Source organism: Channa argus, chromosome 17 (genome assembly GCF_033026475.1).
Source record: "Channa argus isolate prfri chromosome 17, Channa argus male v1.0, whole genome shotgun sequence".
Classification (NCBI taxonomy): domain Eukaryota; kingdom Metazoa; phylum Chordata; class Actinopteri; order Anabantiformes; family Channidae; genus Channa; species Channa argus.
In genome coordinates, this window is record NC_090213.1 from 731,346 (window position 1) to 752,446 (window position 21,101).

General features: G+C 42.6%; 1 protein-coding gene across 4 annotated transcripts; it reads left to right on the plus strand.

The window, feature by feature from the left end:
• On the plus strand, positions 1–20,794 carry asap2b (ArfGAP with SH3 domain, ankyrin repeat and PH domain 2b). 4 transcript variants are annotated; one of them, XM_067482075.1, is made up of 28 exons: positions 1–510; positions 5,249–5,321; positions 8,488–8,633; positions 8,759–8,833; positions 9,474–9,523; positions 9,815–9,944; positions 10,035–10,120; positions 10,568–10,643; positions 10,737–10,823; positions 10,946–11,049; positions 11,139–11,208; positions 11,532–11,619; positions 11,709–11,757; positions 11,832–11,998; positions 13,428–13,561; positions 14,735–14,829; positions 15,803–15,992; positions 16,079–16,164; positions 16,395–16,510; positions 16,838–16,905; positions 16,986–17,093; positions 17,184–17,418; positions 17,735–17,836; positions 18,344–18,743; positions 19,288–19,343; positions 19,626–19,690; positions 19,900–20,019; positions 20,128–20,794. In XM_067482075.1, exons 1-28 carry the CDS (start codon positions 385–387, stop codon positions 20,200–20,202), a joined length of 3,177 nt encoding a protein of 1,058 aa, XP_067338176.1. In that variant the 5' UTR covers positions 1–384; the 3' UTR covers positions 20,203–20,794. The 4 variants fall into 4 exon arrangements, with proteins under 4 accessions (XP_067338176.1, XP_067338178.1, XP_067338177.1 ...); XM_067482077.1 differs by having other exon boundaries at positions 2–510; positions 18,452–18,743; XM_067482076.1 differs by having other exon boundaries at positions 3–510; positions 18,347–18,743.
• The last annotated feature ends 307 nt before the right edge of the window (positions 20,795–21,101 follow it).

Sequence of the window (21,101 nt, forward strand, 5' to 3'; positions counted from 1 at the left end):
TGAGAGCTCTCGTCGCTCCGCCTCTATGTGTCCCCGCCCCGCGCGCTGCCGTTTCCTCAGGTGCGTTGAGCAGCAGAGGACGGAGGAATGTGACGGGCTGTCGGCGAAGGGCTCCGGCCTCACCCTGCGGAATAAACCATGGAAACACAGGGTCTGGATCTGACCGGGAGCGGATTAAACATCTGATTCTGTGCGTCCGAGATGCCCCAGCAGAGGATCTTTGGAGTCCGTTTGTGAGACTCTGGATCGGTCCCAGTGGGTCTGTCCCACCTGAGACGGCGATTTGTTAAAGTTTGAAGGTTTCTCTGGTCGGTGTGTGTGTGTGTGTGTGTGTGTGTGTTTGAGTGAGTGAGTGAGTGAGTGAGTGAGTGAGAGAGGATCACGATGCCGGAGCTGATCAGTGTGACAGAGTTTGTTGCGGAGACTAACGAGGACTACAAAGCTCCAACCACGTCCAGCTTCACCACTCGGATGTCCCACTGCAGGAACACGGTGGGCGCCCTGGAGGAGGTGAGACGACACACACACACACACACACACACACACAGAGGAAGTAAACCGAGACACGCAGAGATCAGGTGTGTGAGGTCTTATTATGAGGTCTTCACTTCTTTGGTTTGTTTCCACTTCCTCTGATAAAAAAACAGACATTTTAGTGTGTTGTCTTTTTGTCTTTAGAGACAGAAACAAGTTGTCAGCTGTGTGTGTGTGTGTGTGTGTGTGTGTGTGTGTGTGTGTGTGTGTGTGTGTGTGTGTGTGTCTGTGTCTGTGTGTCTGTGTGTCTTACTGTGAAAAGAGGAACAGAACCACTTCCTCATGGGGGGACAGTTTGGCTCATTGTGTTGTAAGAGCTCACTGCTCCAACACCTGCTGCTTCGTTTTGCAAGTCAGAGATGATCAGGCACATTTGTTAACAGGACGTGAAAGAGGAACTGATGGTAAAAGGTCAAAGGTCGGTGGGAAAACTGATGAAGACTGTCCTCAGTGCTGTTCATGTCAGGTGTTCCCAGGATCCTGACTGAGTCTCCAGGTGGTTTTCAGTGGTCTTCTGGAGGGTCCCCTGAAGGCGTCCATTTTTAAAACCCTCCCGGAGCCATTTAAAGTCACTGTGTGTGTGAGAGAGAGAGAGTTAAAAATACTTTAAACTAGGAAGGAAGATACACCACAACCAGAGTACTTACCCCACCCCTTCTGGACAAATGCAACGATTACCGCTTTTACTACTAAATACTACTGCTGTCTGTCTAAACTTCAGTGGTTGAAGAAGTACTCTGACAGGTACTGATAGCACAGTTTTAAAGTATTTCATTGGAAGTAAAACTTACTTAAATAAAAGTCCAAATATATTATCAGAAAATGTAATTAAAGCATTGAAGCAGGTCCTCGTCCTGTTGCAGGTTCAGTTTCAGCCCACATGATGTTTCCTTGGACACCTTGACTGCAGCTGTGGGTCCTGATGCAGCTGCTTGTACCTCTCTTTGTTTCTACTGTACACAGTATGTGTAGTAAAATGTACTTTGGTGAACTTTCCATAGGGACAGCAGTAAATCAGATGATTAAAGACGCACAAAAGAAGGAAAAACAAAGTTTTGCTGCAGTAATTAAACAGTTTCATCTGAGGGGACATGGATCTGCTAACAACATGACACTCATTCAGCCTTTAACAACGTGTTTACTGAGCTTTAATTTAGAATTTTACTCGTTGCATCACCACGGAGAACCTGCCCAAGTTGTTCTGTGAATTTGGTGTCTCCCAGTGTCTCTGTCTCTTCGTATGATCTCAGAGCGACTCGATGAACTGGGTGGGGAATGCCCCATCTGCTGCTCTTGTCTCTGAGGATACAGTACTTGGACCGGATGTCTGGGGTTGTTGTTGTGCTGCAGAATGATTTTTGGACCAATCAGTGACGGGACTGATGATAGAAAGTGATCTAACGGCCTAAAACTTTTGCACAGTTCTGTATATACACAGTTCTGTGTCCAGTCTATAGGACGGGGATGGATGGCTGGAGTCTCTGTGGTTCAGGCAATATTTCTGAAAACCCTTAAATGTCTCAATGCGCAAATACTTATGAACTTGAATGTAAATATTACATTCAGAAAATAGGGACAAAGTGTTTTTTAACGTGTACATTTAAGCCTTTACTCTCGTCTTCTTGTGGCTTCTGTGTTTAAATTCAAATGTACCGTCCCCACACACACCAACATAGTAAAGTACAGAATTCCAGATCATTTCTCCCTGTAACGATTTCCTAGCGCTGCACAGGTTGAGATGAGGTGAACAGGTAAACCAGGTGAGCAGCCGACTCTGACGTGAATGAGAATATTTTGCTCTGAATATTCGAACAACGCTTCTCAGACTGTGATTGGACTTTAGCAGAGAGCACAGGTCTGAGCAGCATTTTGTGTCCTCCTCCTCCTCCTGGTTCATGATGGGATGTTCCCATCCAGGAGACCGGGAGCAATTATTGGCCCTCACTTGTCTGATCGAGTCCCAACAAGGCCCATCTCCCTCCGTCCCTCCCTCTGTGTCTCTGACCGTCCTCCTGTTTCCTGCTTCGTTTCTCCATCGGAGCTCCGTGTAAAGCTGCTCGGTCTCGTCTCAACACGTCCAAGGGTAATTAGTGTATGAGAAGAAGGCTTTTCAAGACCAGGGACTCACTTTCAAACATTAGTACTTTCACAGCCGACACACGACATCATCATTGATTAAACCAACAGTAAAAATAAAGTTTAAGTTCTGCAAATGTAGTTGTTTACATTAATGTGTAAAAGTGGAAAAACAAGAAATACAAACTACATACTTTTATTTAATGAAATTGAAAATTAGAAATTAGAAAGTACTTTATTATAAAAAACAATTACAAAACAGTACAACATGAATCTAAAATACATTTTACTAGTACTTTATTAAATACTGTAAAAACAATACATAATACTATTTTACATGAAATTACATCACAACTCATTGAAGCAAAAAAAAATTAAGATCAGTAAAAGTTTTTCTGTTTAGTTTAGTTTGAGAGTTGTCCTCTAATGCAGAAAGTAGTCGGGGTGAAGGACGTTGCTCCAGGGCACCAAACTGATGTTGATGAAGGACAAATGCTTTGTTTCCCCACCCACATTTGATCCTGCTGCTCCTGAAATGAAACTGGAATTGCTCGCTGCTCGTTTTAGTTACTACATGAGATCTATTACATAAATGTGCTGAAAATACATAAATTATTATAGCACTTATCTTTCTGTGTGAAGATTTGTCCTGGTCTTTGTCCATTTGTCCCCACCACACAGAAGACCTTTGGCATCTGGGATAGAATATTAATATAATTAATATTCTAATTATAAAATAAAATAATTAAAAATATATTTTTTTATGGGCATTTATAAATTTTTTTAATAAGTTTTTATAAGTTCTTTTTTTAATCATAGAGCAGACAGGAAACATGGGGGCGTGATGTGCTGTAACCATTAATCTGCTCCTTTGCTCCTTATTTTCATCGTTTGAAGACGATTTTTGGACGTGTCCTCACACTGGAGAACCGATAACGAAACCTCTCTCTAAATGGAAAAACATAAACCACAGAGTCTAAAAATATCTGTTCAGGTGCGACTGAGGTGTGACTCAGAGTAGGCGGAGTTAGTGTTTCATAGCACGTGAATCACCTGTCCAGTGCTTCAACTGAACTGCAACTATGAACTTCCTCCTGTCTTCAGCATGCATCTGCACACACTGCCTACTTTAGCTGCTGCTGATGGCAGGTTCGTGGTGCATCAGGTGTCCACTGTGTTCTTGCAGGAACATGTGCAGAATGCTTGATCAGATGTTCTCCAGCTGGCATTGAAACTGATCCAGGACTAAAGCCAGTTACTGGATTCTTATGAAGGATGTTTGTTGGCTCTCTGCTGTGATTTCCATCTGTTTCTTTCTTTGGATCCTCAGAAGCATCATACACACACTCAGTACTCAAGTACTTACATTTTCTGCTACTTCATACTTTTACATTTTTGAGATAAATGTTCTACTGTTACTCCACTCCAGTTATTTGATAACCATAGTAACTGATGACTTTATTATGTAAAGTGCCTTGAGATGGGTTGGTGCTATGTAAATAGTTTAATTGAATTGAAATTTCAGAATAACACAAAATGCAATATAATTGACTTTTATTCTGAAATTCAGCAGGAACCCCGCAGTATGTGAAATAATTCACATTGTAATTATTAGATTCACAACAGCGTATATGTTAAAATCAGCTCCATTATAAACAGCTGCAACAAGTGATGAACACATTAATGATCAACGATTGTAATCCAGGATTATAACAAAGGACTAAATGAAGAAGTTAATGAGTTTATACTTTTACTTATAAGGGTGGTGAAACACCAAATTGAGTTGTCAAATGTAAAGATTAAAATTAAAGCTTGAAACAGATTTTTTTTTTCTCAGTGACATTAAACTCCAAATCCTGTCTAACAGACGAAAAGAGAGAAGAGTCTGTCACATGTGTACAACAAACACTCATCTGTGCACTTTTATAAAAACTGTCTGTGCTTCATCAGATCTGAGTTTATATTTGAAGGCTGCAGCAGATCGAGGCTCAAACTGAACCTCAGAGGTTTTTAAGAGTCTTCATGGCAGTTCAGGGTTAACTGCATGTCTCCATGAAGCTCGTGAGGACAGTTAAGTCTTTCCATGGTCTTTGAAAGGTTATGGAGCTGGTTAAGGGACTTTCAGTAACTGTTTCTTGGGTTTTTAAAGCAGTTTTGTGGGGCCTGGAGGACAGTACCAGTCAGTCCACGGTCTTGAAAGATTTTCAAGAAGTCCTTAAAAATTTTCTATGAATAATAAGGAGGTTTATCTCCCACCCAGCCCCTGGTGCTTCATGGAGTTCAGCTGGTGTTTGTGTTTACAGGTCCCTAAAGGAAATGGTTGTTTAGGTTTGAATGTGTGACCCAGGGCTTTAAGGTGTCCTGGATTTCATGGATATTTAAGAATTTTTAAATGTCTGGGATGCTTCATGGAATTTTAAGGACCATACAGGGGTCCCATGGTTGTCTAAAGGCTCTTTGGATGAGTCTAATTTTTCAAAATCTTGTATTTATATAATATGAGGCTTTGCTACTGAGTTTGTTCAATCAAGTGTTTAAAGTCCTTAGTTCAGAAACACAGACACAGAGACATAGAAGGAATCAGTGGTGGTAAAAGAACCGGTCCATTTTCTGTCCTAACTGTGTTTGTCCTCCTCAGGTCCTGGACCTAGATCGATCGGTTCTCTACAAAATCAAGAAATCGGTGAAGGCCATTAATGCCTCTGGTATATGTGAGTAAATGAGTTTCACCTCAGTCTGCTATAGAAATACTGATGCTGCTCACCACAAAGCCTCTTCCTGTCTGCTCACACACGAACTGTCACAACTAAAGGCTTTTTATTTTAACTAGGTTAAAGTTGCATTGCACGTTTTTTAACCATCAGCAAAGCCAAACACTAGCCTGCCAAGATGCTGTTCACACCTATCAGGCAGACCTGTCCAGGGTCTGACCCCACCTGGCGTCCTGCAACAGCTGGACAGGATAAGTGGTTACAGATAACAGATGGATGGATCACATGTGGAATAAAGGGCTGAAGATTCCCATTTCTGACTCCCCGTGTGAATCATCTCAGCTGCAGACCCACAGTAACACTAATACTAATACACTCAGCTGAAGTACAGAGTAGTTTCAGTATTTTTCAGATGTTTCCTGGGCTGATTCAGACTTGTTTTAAATGATCATTATCATCATGCTGCATTTACTGCTTCAAACTGTGGCGTCAGCTTCACCAATGAACTGGAATTCCGTGAGGAACTTGTTGGTTAAAGGGTCTCTCTAGTTCAAGAAGGATCCTGTCATGTCGGTGTCAGTTAAAATACTGCAGGTTAATAAGTGCGTGATGACCATGAATGCAAATAAACTTGATCAGTTATTACCAGTTGAGCGCTTCTCTGCAAAGTGACTTTGATGCCTAAACCGGAGGAAGTCACTTGATAAATTTATCTTACTACTACTACTCACAGTCAGAAAACTGGTTTACTGAAGTAGCTAAAGTTTTTGCTTTACGTCCTTTAAGTCATTCTGACGAGTTCTGGCCTTTAAAGCCACAGATAAGAGAGATTTTCTGCATCGGTTAATCTGCCAGTTTATTTTTATTTCTCATTCTTTGTTTTTTTTTTTTAATCAGTGTTCAGAAAATTGTTTTAAAAAGTTTGTTATAATTCCCCACAGACGTCCGTGTGACCTCTTTAAATGTCCTGTTCTGTCAGGGCACCATTTATAAACCCAAAAAGCATCAGACCCTCACGGACTTTGTGATATTTTAGTTGCAACAATTAATACAAATTGAGCCGGTCTCTGTGAACCGTGTGCAATCTTATCATTTTTTCCAGTGACTGCACATTCGGCCTACTCTGTACTGTCTGTGAACGCCTCACCAGAGCAGCTAATGAAAATACTTGCTGCTGTTCCTTTGCTGGAGTAGAACCTACACACAACAGGTGCCCTTATATCAAGAAGAGAGCAAAAATCTAATTCTCAGAATATTGTGTATAACTTGAGAACATGAGGGAGCTGCTGTTTATCTGAAGGAGACACCAGGACATGTAGGATGTCTGCATTTTTGCCCTTGCTTCAATGATTTCAGTGTAAGAAAGTAAAATGTTGGCAACATGTATTGCAACTTGTTTTAGAAAAGTTGCAGCAAAATGTGGCATCCAAAAAGAAGTTAGTAAAGTGAGAAATGGCTCAAACAATTCCTGATTAATTGTTTGTCAATCCAATAATGTGTATATAAATAAAGTTGTAGCGGAGAAGCGGGGATGAAGTTTTATAAATGAAGGTAAAATAGTAATAGTAAGATTTTCTTTGTGAGATGACTCGGTTGGAAAATGAAGTGAGTGGAAAAAAAAGTCCCGTAGGTTGACGATGCGTTCACTGCCAGGGTGGTTGGTGGGTTTGTGTTCAGGCAGGTGGAGTTTCACCTCCAAACATTCCTGTCATAGCGCTCTCCTGTCCCAGCCTGCCGAGGGAGAGACTCCCACCGGTCTGTGTGTCAGTGCTCTCACACAGACTGAATCTAATGGAGCGTGTTAAGCAAACGGAGGCAGGTTATTGTTGGGTATCACTGATCTGAAAAAAATCCTTTGGCACTAGTTCTTAGCAAACTGTGTCACGGAAGAAGAAGAAGTCTGATATCGTTAAAATGATCTGCAGCTTTAAGTGTTACAGTAAAGAAACAGAGAAGCAGAACATGATGTAGCATTTTTTTTTTGTCAGTAACAGTTTAGCAGGAAGCTGTGAAAAACAGTGTCTTGATGCTGCAGCTTCATGTTAGAGCTGAAGGTGTTGTCACGTGCCTCCGACAAACACAAACTGATCACCGATCACGTGTGTCGGGCTGAGAGCCGGGAGTTTTTGTTGTTCTGCATTTGCAGAAATCCTGCTTCTTTAAAACACTTCTATATGTAAAGAATTCTCACAGCTGTTACACTTTGTGTCACGTTATCAAACAGACAGGAGGCGATGATGCCTCAGAGGACTGTTCATCTGTGGCTTTACACACATGATCAGAGAGTGAACGTGGGACTGAGTCAGAAAAAACTACAGTTTGTTCATGGTGCGATGGGACGTGTACATCACACTGTGTTTTAATAGTCTTTAGACAGCAGATGAAGTGGGCTCTGACACGCACACACACACACACACACACACACACACACACACACACACACACACACACACACACACACACAGTGCCTGGAAATGAAATGTGAACACACACATGCAACAGCTTTTCTGTTCTGTGGTTTTCAGTGTGACAGTGAAAAATGTAAAAGTGGTGTCGAGACTTTGATGTTACTACATGATTAATAATTTCTGACAGTTTCCACAACTGTTTCTACTGTGACATTTCTTTCTATTGACACCACAGAGAAAAAGCCTTTTTACATTTTTGTAAATTGAATGTATTTTTTTAAATATGAAAATTTATTATCAGACTAAAAAAGATTTTAAAAGTGAATTTGGAAGCTGAAATTTATTGTGCATTGTATCTGTGCTGCATGAACAAAGATACAAATCAATCTCCGTAGAAAAAGGTGAATTTTGGACGCAAACAAAATGAAAAACGATAGATAGTTGCACATTAGTAAAATATATGCTTATTGTTTCCAGTTTTTATAGTCAATGTTATTGCAGTAAACACATTACACTGCGTTTCAACATTCATTCTTTTTCCCTTATTTGTATACAGAATAAATCACACTTTGGACTCCATACAATTTAAAACAAAAGTAGAAATTGGAGCAGCTCAAAATAAACCATAAGAACAGACATCATCCGGAAGCTAGAGACTCTGTAAAGTTTGTCTACTGGTTCAGTTTTTGTTAGGTCTCTGACACGGTGGTGCAGGATGCTCCACAGTGTGGTATAACAGGGTTTTCTCTGTGTTGCAGCTCATGTGGACAATGAGGAGCAGTACATTCAATCCATGGAGAGATTTGGGGACAACTTTTTGTCCAGGGAGGACACTGAGGTTGGGTCCGCTTTTCTCAAGTTTGCGCTTTTCACCAAAGAGCTGACGGCACTCTTCAAAAACCTGGTGAGGAGCTGACTTCACAATGTGAACGATATAAACTGTGAGGACCCCTGTGCTGGGTTCAGGGCTCCTTTCTGACTGTGTGAGACATGTGGTGATTTCTGCTCTGACACAACTTCCTGTTTCAGCTTCAGAACATGAACAACATCATCACCTTCCCTCTGGACAGTCTGCTGAAGGGAGACCTGAAAGGAGTGAAAGGGGTTTGTGATTCCGTTTCTTGTCTCGGTCTGAAAGCTTCACTGTTTAGGCGAAACACAAATGAGTCATAATGTATTGTGTGCAGAAAAAAAGGCCTCAGAATGATTTTTTTTTGTCTTTTCGTGGTTGCTTTAAGTCTCTTTATAGCTGTTTTTTGTCTCATTGTAGTTGTTTTGTGTCTCTCTTTGGTCATTTTGTGTCAGTTTGTGTGTCTCTGTGGATGTTTTAGTCTCTTTGACATCATTAACCTCTAAGAACTAGAGAAAATATTACCAGTCACTTCATCCATATGTGTATCCAGGTCACATTTGTTGCCATAATGACAAAATTGGAAATATCTCAGTAAATGTATGTGTTTCTAAATATTTGGAGCTAATTTTGCTGCTGTTTCGCTCCAGCTGCAGGTGTTTGGTTATAGAATATATATTCATCAGGTTAAAGCAAACAATCTGTGCAGCTGTCGTCAAACCTCACCCCTGTTATCGTCAGTCTAATGAGCCTCACAACACATTACGGTGTGGAAATATTTCCACAGTGACTCACAGGTCAAAGTCCTTCTCTGTCTGTGTTTGTGGTTGTGAATCAGTGTTGCGATGTGATTGGTGGGAGTGAAAACTCATGTGACATCTCTGTCTCCGGCAGGATCTGAAGAAGCCGTTCGACAAAGCCTGGAAGGACTATGAGACCAAATTGTAAGTAAAATTCATCAGTTTAAGTTTATAGTTTCCCAATTTGCTGATTATTTTCATCATATTATTGTCAGGGAACTAAAAACACAGACAATTTCTGGCACAGTTGTATTATTCCATCACAGGACTATACATTATTTTATTCTCAACACATCTGACAGTTCTTGTCTTTGGTAATTGATGTTCCACTGTGAGATTGGCTCACCAACACAAAACTGTTGTAAAGCAGCTCATCTGTGTTTAGAATCATAACCTTCTGCATGTTTAAAGACCTTTTAACTACGGCCTCTGCAGAGCAAAGATTGAGAAGGAGAAGCGGGAGCACGCCAAGCAGCACGGCATGATTCGAACTGAGTTCAGTGGAGGAGAAATAGCCGAGGAGATGGAGAAGGAGAGACGGATGTTCCAGCTGCAGATGTGCGAGGTGAAGTCGCCCAGATTTTTCTTTAAAGAGTGGGTGAAGATCAGAGGTTTGGAGTCTGGCATTAATGCTCCTTCTGGTTTCTCTCTGCAGTATCTGCTCAAAGTCAACGAAATCAAAGTGAAGAAAGGCGTGGACTTCCTCCAGAACCTCATCAAGTATTTCCACGCTCAGTGCAAGTATGTCTCCACAATAACATGCAAAACATGTTGCCGTGGTAACTGTCAGTCCAACTCAAGTCATTCAGTCTCGCATCAAACTGAATCTGTGCATAAAGTTAGTTAAGATTGTCCTAAAACAGCAGCCAAGTGTCAAAATTTGCTCCCAGAGTTTATCTGAAGTTCACAAGAGGCTTCAGCAGTTCGAATCTGTGCAGGGTTTATTCTTTTTAGTCCAGATTTTGGCCTGGTTTTTCTGCAGCTTAGCAGAGAAACACACAATTTGCTAGAGCTTCATTTTGAGTTTAGAACCTTTTATGGTGGTTTTGTTCGTCATCAAAAATGTAAAGATCTGTGTGAACAAAAAGATATTTCACAGCATCCATTTTTGGGTTAACTTCAATAGATGCATCTGAATACAGGTTTTAGTCCCTGCCCTGTGACGGTTCTTCCTGTGTCTGTGTACAGTTTTTTCCAGGATGGACTGAAGGCCGTGGAGAGCCTGAAACCTGCTGTAGAGAAACTGGCCACAGACCTGACAGCGGTGAGTTTGATACACCTGCAGGGATGATTTAGTGCAGCGCAGCAGACATTATAGTGACGAAAATAAGGTGTGTTTGTTTTCTGTGTTGATCAGATTAAACAGACTCAGGACTCGGAAAGGAAACAGCTGAATCAGCTCCGAGATGCTCTGAAGGCTTCGCTGCAGTCGGAGCAGAAAGAGGTGAGAAACATCTCAACTGTAAAAGATGTTCAAAATAATTCTACACTATTACAAAAATTTTTTAACAACACCAGCCCTTTAAACTGTGACTACGGAGGTAACTAATCCTCTGGCGTTCACAGGACTCGCAGGCGAAGCAGAGTGCAGGTTACAGCCTCCATCAGCTGCAGGGAAACAAGGCCCATGGCACTGAGCGCTCCGGAGTCCTCTACAAGAAAAGTGAGGGGTGAGTAAATGCCAGGTCTGTGGCAGCAACATTGTTAAATAGATTCTAGAAAAGCACTGATCTCTATGAACTCTGCCTCTGCTTCTCAGCCTGAGGAAGGTGTGGCAGAAGAGGAAGTGCTCAGTGAAGAACGGTTTGCTCACAATCTGTCACGGCACGGTAAGACGCCACATCCTCCTCTCCTATTGTTCCTCCTGCCTGCATGTCCAATAACATCTGTTCTCTCATGGCCTTATTGTTTTCTTCGTGTATTTTTTTTTTTTTTATACCTTTTTTGTGTCAAATGGTCAATCGGCACAAAGCGAGCAGTAGAATAATAATAAGAACAATAACTAGATTAGATGTCTTTCACTGTGAGGCTGTAAAATCGAAGAAGAAAAGACTGAGCACTGGATTTACGCAGCATGTTAGTGGATAGGGTTTAGTGTGGCAGGCGTCCTCTTCTGCTGGTCTCATCTTCCTCCATGCTCATTGTCTCGCAGCCTAACAGACCTCCAGCCAAACTCAACCTGCTCACCTGCCAGGTAAAGAGGAATCCAGACGAGAAGAAGAGCTTCGACCTGTTCTCACGTAAGCTGCAGACACATCCAGCCCCCGGCTTATTGTCGTCTTGTTATGATTCTGTCTGGTTTATCTCATGTCTGTCCACCCCTCTGTAGATGACAGGACATATCACTTCCAGGCTGAAGATGAAGCAGAGTGTCAGGTGTAAGTAATCCCTTCTGAACTCGGTCCTGCGACCTGTGTGTTGTGTCTGCTCTGATGTTGTGCTGTGTGTGCAGCTGGGTGTCGGTGTTGCAGAACAGTAAGGAGGAGGCTCTTAACATGGCCTTCAAAGGAGACCAGGACGAAGGGGAGAACAACATTGTCCAGGACCTGACCAAGGCCATCGTAGGAGAGGTGAAGAGGATGATGGGTAACGACAGCTGCTGCGACTGTGGTGCTGCTGGTCAGTACTACTACTACTACTACTACTAATACAGCAGTTGTGAAGCATTGGTGGCCAACTGCAGCAGCTTCTCTAAGAAATATAGATTTTATTTTTATTTTTCTTCTATTGAATTGCACATAATCTACCGCGAGTACTGAGAGTACACATCAGATGTTCTGAGAATACTTTGACTGGAACTGGAGCAACTTGTTAATTCCAAAGCTGTTGGTTGTGCCGGTCTGACGGGTTTGTGTCTGGATCAGAGCCACAGCTGCAGCGAAACCTGAACCATGATGGAAACACACTTCAGACTCAATGACTCTTTACAGCTTGTTTCTTTACCAGTTGGTGTTTTCCTGCAACTACATTTAGAAATTTACATTACATGTTGTCATTTAGCAGACGCTTTTATCCAAAGTGACTTACAGTTGAGGTACAAGGCAGCAAAATTCTAAGTCAAGGAGAAAACATCAAAGCAAAGTCCTATCAGAAAAGTGTTTTGTATTTCACGAGATGCAAGTGCAACGAACAGAAAAGGACGTTTTTTTTGTTTTTTAAATAGATTTAAGTGCATAGGAAGATGCAGAAGAGTTCTGTTTTCAGCAGTTTTTTGAATATTGGAAATGAGTTTGGTAGCGCGTTCCACCATCGTGGGATCATTGCGCTAAAAAGTTTTGCTTGGTGTCTTCTGTGCGGTGCTGGGACCACCAGACGTTGTTCGTTGGCAGAGTGCAGCGGATGGGAAGGATTGTAGACCTGAATGAGGGAGTTGAGATAAGCAGGAGCTGTTGAGGTGATCACCCTGTAAGCAGGAGACAGAGCTTTGAACCTGATGGGAGCAGCTACAGGAAGCCAGTGTAAAGATCTGAAGAGTGGTGTGACATGTTTCCTTTTTGGCTGATTAAAAATGATGCGTGCTGCCGCGTTTTGGATCATCTGCAAGGGTTTGATTGTGGACACCGGTAACCCCAGTAACAAAGCGTTGCATAATCAAAACGAGATATGACCAGCGCCTGTACAATGAGTTTTGTCGTACATTCCCTGAGGTAGGGTCTGATGTTTCTGATGTTGTAGAGGGCAAAGATGTGGTCCACAAAGCTCAGTTGGTCGTTGATGATGACCCACTGATTTCTGGTCGACTTAGTGGGGACAATCACTGTAGCTCCGATGTTGTGTTGCGTCGAAGGTCTGGCTGGGAAGACAAGGACTTTGGTCTTGGAGAGGTTAAGCTGAAGATGTCTCTCTCTCATCCAGGTAGAGATGTCTGAGAGACAGGCAGTCTGTCAGCATAGCACTGATAGGAAAGACCATGTAACTAAACTTTTAACATGATCCATTCTGCTACACTTTTTTGTCACGTTAACTCAGTTTTATGTTGATGGGGAAAATTATTCTCCAATTCAATTCAAGAGTTGTGCTTTAAACCCTCCCTCTCTCATCCTACCAGGCCCCACCTGGCTCTCCACCAACCTGGGGGTCCTGATCTGCATCGAGTGCTCAGGGATCCACAGGGAGATGGGGGTCCACTACTCCAGGATCCAGAGTCTGGACCTGGATGTCCTTGGAACCTCTGAGCTTCTGGTGAGTGGTTTCACTGTTAGTCAAAACCAACAACAGTATTTGTGCCACTGTTAGAAAAATAATTAAAGAGGATTAGAGTCACAACAGAGTTTTTTTATATTAATTTATTATCATAACATCATGAATTCTGCTTTTTCTCCAGATTTTGGGAACCTTTATAACTTTACTCTCAAAAACTGGTGCTTCAACACTTTGTCATAGTTTCAGATTATTTTCAGTGTTTTTATCTCTTGTTTTGTAGTTTCTCATCACCTCATCTTCATTTATATAATAAGTCATTTACCTTAAGCCTTCACTGACATTGAATTTGCTTCTTTTGGTTCTTGGTCTTCTTTAGTTCTCTTCTTTTTTGATCTTCTCTTTATGTAAATGAATGCCATTAAACTTCCCTATATAAAAAGATTATTACTAGCTGGAAAATGCCTCCAGGTGACATCACTTGGAGGAACCTTCAGTTCCAATTATGTCATGTTGCGGTCGATATTTTAGAAATTGTAATCTTGGTCAACCTGCTTTTTGAGAGCTTCCCACAGATGATATCATCTGAATTCCTAATGATGAAAGACTGCTGGGTGATGTCATCTTGAGGAGTTTTTCAAGTTGAAGCTGAGAAATATTTTAATATAGTGAAGTCAGGGGGAAGTTTAAAGGCACTTATAGGGCAACTTCACCAATTTTCAACTTGCTCCCCATGACTTTAGTTTAGGGTGTAAATATACAATAAGACTTTTAAATTTCCCTCTGACTTCCATATTTTAAAATATTTCTCTTCTTCTGGCTGAAAAATGCCTTCAGATGACATCTACCAGAGGAGTTTCATTCAAATGATGTCATCTGTGGGGAGCTTTGGAAAAGCTGGTTGAGCAAGATTACAACCTCCCTAGTGTGAGCAACAAGATGACATGAACTGAAGGTTCCTCCAAGTGATGTCATCTGGAGGCATTTTTCAGCTAAAAGAATAGAAATATTTTAATATAGTGTAGTGAAGTTTAAAAGCATTATTGATTTGCACCCTAAACTAAAGCCATAGGGAGCAAGTTTGAAATTTGTGAAGTTGCCCTTTAATGTACATTTTACACATTACACTACACTAAAACCATAGAAACTTTAAACAGCATTTAAACAGAGAAGATGTGACCTGTGTATTTAGTATCATCCCATGTTGTTTGTTAGTTGGCGAAGAACGTGGGAAACGCCAGCTTCAACGAGATCATGGAGGCTGATCTGTCGGTGCAGAACGTCACCAAACCTGTTTCGAGCAGCGACATGTGAGTTTTGTTGAAAATGGTAAATGTCTGCTTATTTATTTTTCATTTTTTGTCCTTTCGGCTTATCCCGTGAGTTCAGGGTCGCCACAGTAGATCATTGTCCGCATGTTGATTTGGCACAGTTTTTTCCTGACACATCCCTCCCCAATTACTGCTGGTCTTGGACCGGGTGGGAATGGACTGTTAGGGGTTCAGTGTCTTGCCCAGAGACACTTCGATATAGGACCTGGACCTGGGATCGAACCACTGACCCTGTGTTCTGTGGACAACTGCCTTACCAATTGAGCTTGCCTTCAGGAGTCGCCACAGCGGAACATGTTCCGCACGTTGATTTGGCATGCGTTTTTATGCCGGATGGCCTTCCTGCCGCAACCCTCCCATTTTTTGTCCGGGCTTGGGACCAGCACCATGGTTGCCCTCGGTGGCTGGGTGAGGCCACACCTGGTGGAATGGGATCCCAACCCAATGTTTTACCACTGAGCCACCAGGCCCCCTCGTAAATGTCTGCTTACATAGCGCTTTAATCCAAAGTGCTCCTCATTCACCAATTCACACACACTCACATACTGATAGTACTTACTGCACTAGCTCACCACCCCAGTAGAGTTGTGTTGTGTCAAACTAAGCACGCAAGCTTTAGGCCTTTATTAAACTACAACAGCAGGACTAGTTAATGCATTAGCTGTTTCTATATAAACATAGGTTGACATGCTTGAATAGACTAATCTGTATTTTTACCAGCGTCTTGATGCTTGCATTTAACCACACGGTGCTGGTGCTGAACATGTTTTATTATTGATGCTTGTGGTCTGAATTACCTGGTTCAGATATTCTGTCTTTGTGTGTGTTCAGTCACAGTCAGACAGTGAAGTGTTGACATGTTGATCTTTCGGATCTTTTGTCCTGCATGATCAGAATATGTTAAACTGTAATAACCTCTGTGCTAAATCTGTTTCTCTCTGGTTGTTTTCAGGCAGACGAGGAAAGACTACATTACAGCCAAGTACACAGAGAAGCGTTTCGCCCGCCGGCTTTGTCCCGACGCTGCATCCAGGATGCAGGCTTTGTACGAGGCCGTCAGGAGCAGGGACATCCTGTCTCTCATCCAGGTCTACGCTGAGGGTGTGGACCTGATGGACACCATCCTTCAGCCCAAAGAACACGTACGACAGCTCTGATTACCTCAGTCAGTCAGCCAGCACAGTGTTTGTGAATAACTTTTGAGTTCCTGTCTGTTTGTTTCTGTCAGGAACCTGGAGAGACGGTGCTCCACCTGGCGGTCCGTATGGTTGACAGAAACTCCCTGCACATCGTTGACTTCCTCGCTCAGAACAGGTCACTACATCTGTCTGAACTGCTGTCAGGAGTTTCTGATCTGATTAAATAGTTGTTTGCTTCATGAAAGAATCCACAGAGATGACTGGAAAACAGAAATTGTGGTACATTGGACAGAATCAGAGTTTAGTGAAACAAAGCATTTTACCAACACGAGTGTCTGACGCTCAGAGTTCAGGAAACCATACCGCTCTCTAACACTACTTCAAACCTATATTTGTGTGTCTCAGTGCAAACTTGGACAAGCAGACGGCCAAAGGGAACACGGCGCTGCATTACTGCTGCCTGACGGACAACAGCGAGTGTCTCAAACTGCTGCTGAGAGGAAAGGCTTCAGTGACCATCAGTAAGGACACAAACGGCAAAATAAAACTGCACACAGATGACGACATGTTTCAGTATTTAAAGGAAAAATCTGCAGTAGAGAAATGGGATTTGTGGAGCATCAACTGACACACATTGTCTTTAGTTCCCTTTATGTTAAGTGACTGTATTGTTTTAGTGTTACAATTGTAACTATGTCCTGAATGTGGTGTTGATCCTTTTGTTGCCTCATTTGCAGCTGAATTTTGATAAGCTGTCCTCTTATTTTTAATAAATCTTTCTACTCTTATGTCCCAGCAGTGTTGAGGATGTAGTTTTCTGATGTGTGGCTAATAATTTCTCTCCACAGCAAACGAAACGGGAGAAACGCCGCTGGACATCGCCAAACGTCTCCGACACACTCAGTGCGAAGAGCTGGTACGGAGACAGATTAGCATGTGTTTGACCGATGAAAGGTTTGTTGAGTGTTTACATTTAAAAGGTCGCATGTATTTCAGTTGACTCAGGCTCAAACCGGGAAGTTTAACGTCCACGTTCATGTCGAGTACGAGTGGCGTCTCCAGAACGAGGATCTGGATGAGAGCGATGAGGAGATGGAGGACAAGGTCCGCTTCTTCTGTCTCCTGCTGCTTTTAAAACCTCATGTAGAAATGTTGTGGATGTGTGATGTCTTGTGTCTGTGGGTCCTCCTTCAGCCAATCCCCATCCGGCGTGAGGAGCGTCCAGTCAGCTGCTTCGTGCCCAGCGCCGGCCCTGTGCAGCCCAACCTGGCGGTGCTAGCCCATGATGCTGCCAGCCTGGCGAGAGACAAACAGAGGCCACAGGTCCCCAGCATGATGATGAGTAATGAGACCTACGGGACAGTGCTGGAGCTCAACCTGCCACCACCAGGACCGACACCCCCGCTGCCACCCAGGGGGCCTAACAGAGGTCAGAGGATGTGGGGGGGTCAGATCATTTTGTGTCTCAGTTCTGCGAACACGGTTTGGTGGAGGTTCATTGTTTCACGTCTAGGTGGTCTGGTTAGAGGAACGGGGTCCTGTCAGATAGTCTGGGGTCACACAAGTCTGGGACCTTTTCACAGCAGCTCTAGAATAAACAGCTGAACGTGATAAAACGACACAGAGGTGGAAGTTCTAATGCAGGAAATTGGCCTCAGTGTCAGGAAATGTCCCCCCCCCCCAAACAAAAAATCATGATCTATTCCAAAACAAAAGCTGAGACATGTGGCTTTGTCTTCATGCAGGAGCTGGATCCAGTAAACCAGGTGCCATGGAAACAGTTGGGAGACAGAGGTCATCCTCTGACCCCCCCATCCCTCAAACTCCGGAGAGGAACTCCATGTATGGTGAGTGTCGTGTCCTCTCATAAACTCTGGTTGTCTAAAATAGTCAAAGCCTCTTTTCACTCTTACGTGAATGTTGGTGGTTTTGAAATGCTAGTGTCTAAATAAAAGCCGTGATCCTCTGATGAGGCTGTAGCTTTTGTGGCCCCTTGTCATAGCGTTGTATCTCTGAGACATTTTTTTTGGCTGTTTGTGTCCTTTCTTGTTTCTTTGTAGTTTTATTGCATTTAGTTGCAGGCTTTTTGAGGCACTGTTTGATCTTTGTATCTCTTTGTAATGTTGCAATCATTTAGTAGTTTTGAATTTTTGTAGTTCTTTGTATCATCTTTTATAAATTTGTATCTTTCTCTCTTTGATATTTTGTTTCTATTTTCCATCTTTTTGTACTTTTGAGTCTCTGTAGCTGTGCTTACCTGCTCGACAACTCATTTCCTCCGACTGGATGAATTGTGTGTTAAAACTTTGCATTAAATCTAAATTCCATCTCTCTTCCTCCCCGAGTGGTCCCAGCAGTTCCTCCTCCTCCTCCCCCTCCCCCAGTAAACAAGCGGTCCAATATGTTGGAGAGCAAGACTATGTCAGTCAAGAACACCCCCCTCCCTCCTCTGCCACCAACAGGACTCACCTCCATCCCCCAAGTTCCTCCAGCTCCACCACCTTCTGTCCCACCACCACCCATACACAAAGCTCCACTTCTGCCTCCATCAATCCCCAGCCAGACCGGAAAACCACCAGGACCACCAGCACCAGCAACAGGACTACAAAGACCACAAGCACCTACAGGGCCTCCTCCACCACAGGGACAACCAGGACCACCAGTACTATCGCGACTACAAGGACAACCAGGACCACCAAAACTACTGGGACCACAGGGACCACCAGGGCCTCCGGGACCCAAATCACCCACTAGGTACATACTAAACTATACTGTGTTCTGTAGTAGATTGTTTTGGACTGTATTCGACTGGACTGGACTGCTGTGGGCTGAACTGCTCAATAGTGAACTCAAGTGGCTTGTTGTTGTTTACATTGTTTAGTACCAGTCAGTCAGGTCTTGCCAGCACTGGTCTGTTCTGATTGGTACCGGTCTCTGTTAGGCAGTGATACTTTCTGCTACTCATTCTTGGTTAGGATTTATTAGGACCACTGTGCTGAACTGGTGCTGCACTGTCAGTAGTTCTGTCCTGTGCTGATGCGTTTGGACCCAAACTATGTGCACAGAAAAAAGATTTGATGATAAATCAGGTTCACCTCCCAACCTATTTCTTATATAAATATTATTAATCCAAGAGTTTGAGGATATAGAATCAAGAAGTTTTAAGAAGCAAAATAAAGACATGGAACCTTGATGCACACAGATCATTCGGAATCTGTGACTGCGATAAATGAAGCTCAAGGTCTGATAAGATCTGATCGGCATCAGTTTGAGTAAATGTTATTTTTTCGGATTTCAGATCTGTGATGAATCCTCCGCTGAGACCTCCCGTCAGGACTGGATCTGTGGACAAAGGTACACACACGGCACATGTCCTGGTTTCCTCTACCATTTTTCTGATTCCATAGAAGCTGAGAATGTGAAGATTTGACCAAAGCATTATAAACTACACAGTGACGATCAACATACAGACACAAAAACAAGGAGGACGTCCTTTGGTTCACTTTGATCATGGCTGTGGAAATGATGACCAAAGATAAGCCTCACTATCAGTGATGGGGTTCATCTCTGCCATCAAAATGTTACACTGCACTACACTTTGACTGTCATCCTGAGGCGTCTTTGCTTTTTCTGCAGGTTCTCAGGTTCAGTCCCCACAAACTCCAGGTCCTCCACCTCCCAGACCCAGAACCACCTTCTCTGTAAGTCACAAACCTGAAATTCTCTGTTACTCAATATAATCCTCAGTCTGAAGAGATTTTTCTCATGGATGAAGAGTCTATCTCACCCACAGAAACCAGTTGAACTTATACTGATTCACTCAAGTAACAGAAGATGTAGAAGCGTGACCATGAGAACCAGCATCATTTGAGTCCCACTGTTTAATAAATGAATGTGACTGTGTGTGTAGAAGCAAAAGCTTCCGAGGGTGCAGGCCATCTACAACTGTTCAGCTGATAATCCGGATGAGCTGACGTTCACTGAGGGGGAGGTGATCGTGGTGGAAGGGGAGGAAGACAGCGAGTGGTGGGTAAGTGAGGAAACCAAAAATATTTTTTTTTTTTGTTTCCAATTCTTTTTAAGCGACGACTTCAGACTTTACACATGCAGCTTGTGATCGTCGTCTCCTCTGTTTCAGATCGGTCACATTGAAGGAGAGCCGAGCAGACGAGGAGTGTTTCCCATCACCTTCGTTCACTTCATCACCGAGTGACGCCTGCAGTGGAGGAACACACAGGACAGAAGGCTCCACTGCAAACTGCCGACATCAGCTGAAGCAAAATCGTGAAGCTGGCGTTTGTTCCACCTCACAGCTTCAGTCAGAACCTTCCTCTCAGTGCTGAATCCTAAAGGATCCTCTATCTTTACAAACACACTCTCTTCTTTTGCCCGTGTTGCCTTAAACTTACAGAACTTCACCTTGAATTATAGTTTCCAAACATCCTAATCCCGTCAGAATGAATTTGGGGAAAATGTAGATGCCAACGTTGTCGCCCAAAATCAATGAATGGGAAAACGTGTCCACAAACCTTTATCCATACAGAGTAAAATATATATTGTTAGGCAGAGCTCTTGGTGACATGACCTGAGCTACTGGTTTCGGACGTGTGATGTTACGGCGCACAAATCCTCAGATCTGTGTTTGTCTTATATTAATTCATTTTTTCGTGGCTAAAGGGAAATTCTTTATCTCTGTGTGTTTGTATGAGAGCAAAAAAATTAACATCCACTTTTATATTACTGTATTCTCATGTTCTTACTCTGCACAGTGTGATTAAAAACAACGATTATTGCTTTAAGACACACTCGGTGTTGTCTGTTTTTATTGAATGGTCAGATTTTCTTTCTCTGTGTTGGTTGTAAAAATAATTTAGCTCTACTTTTTTTGACTTGTTCCTCATTTCTCTTCGTTCTCTTCACTTTTAGTTTTTATTGCTTCTGTCTTTCTTTCCTGTTTTTAAGTTGAAGTTTTTAGACTGTCCAAAATTCAAAGCTGACATGGTATAAAATGGAGAAAAATAAATAAATTGGATAATTTCTGCTGTTCCACATTTCAAATAAATGTTTTCATTTTTTTCATTTCATTTGTTTTTTATTTTTCCTGCTGTAGTT

Bases quoted from the DNA above. Each gene is read 5' to 3' on its own strand.
- asap2b (XM_067482074.1), top strand. From the start codon at position 385: ATGCCGGAGCTGATCAGTGTGACAGAGTTTGTTGCGGAGACTAACGAG. The intron at 9,524-9,814 runs GTAAGTAAAATT...CGGCCTCTGCAG, and splicing joins AAGGACTATGAGACCAAATT to AGCAAAGATTGAGAAGGAGA. The intron at 11,999-13,427 runs GTCAGTACTACT...TCATCCTACCAG, and splicing joins CTGCGACTGTGGTGCTGCTG to GCCCCACCTGGCTCTCCACC.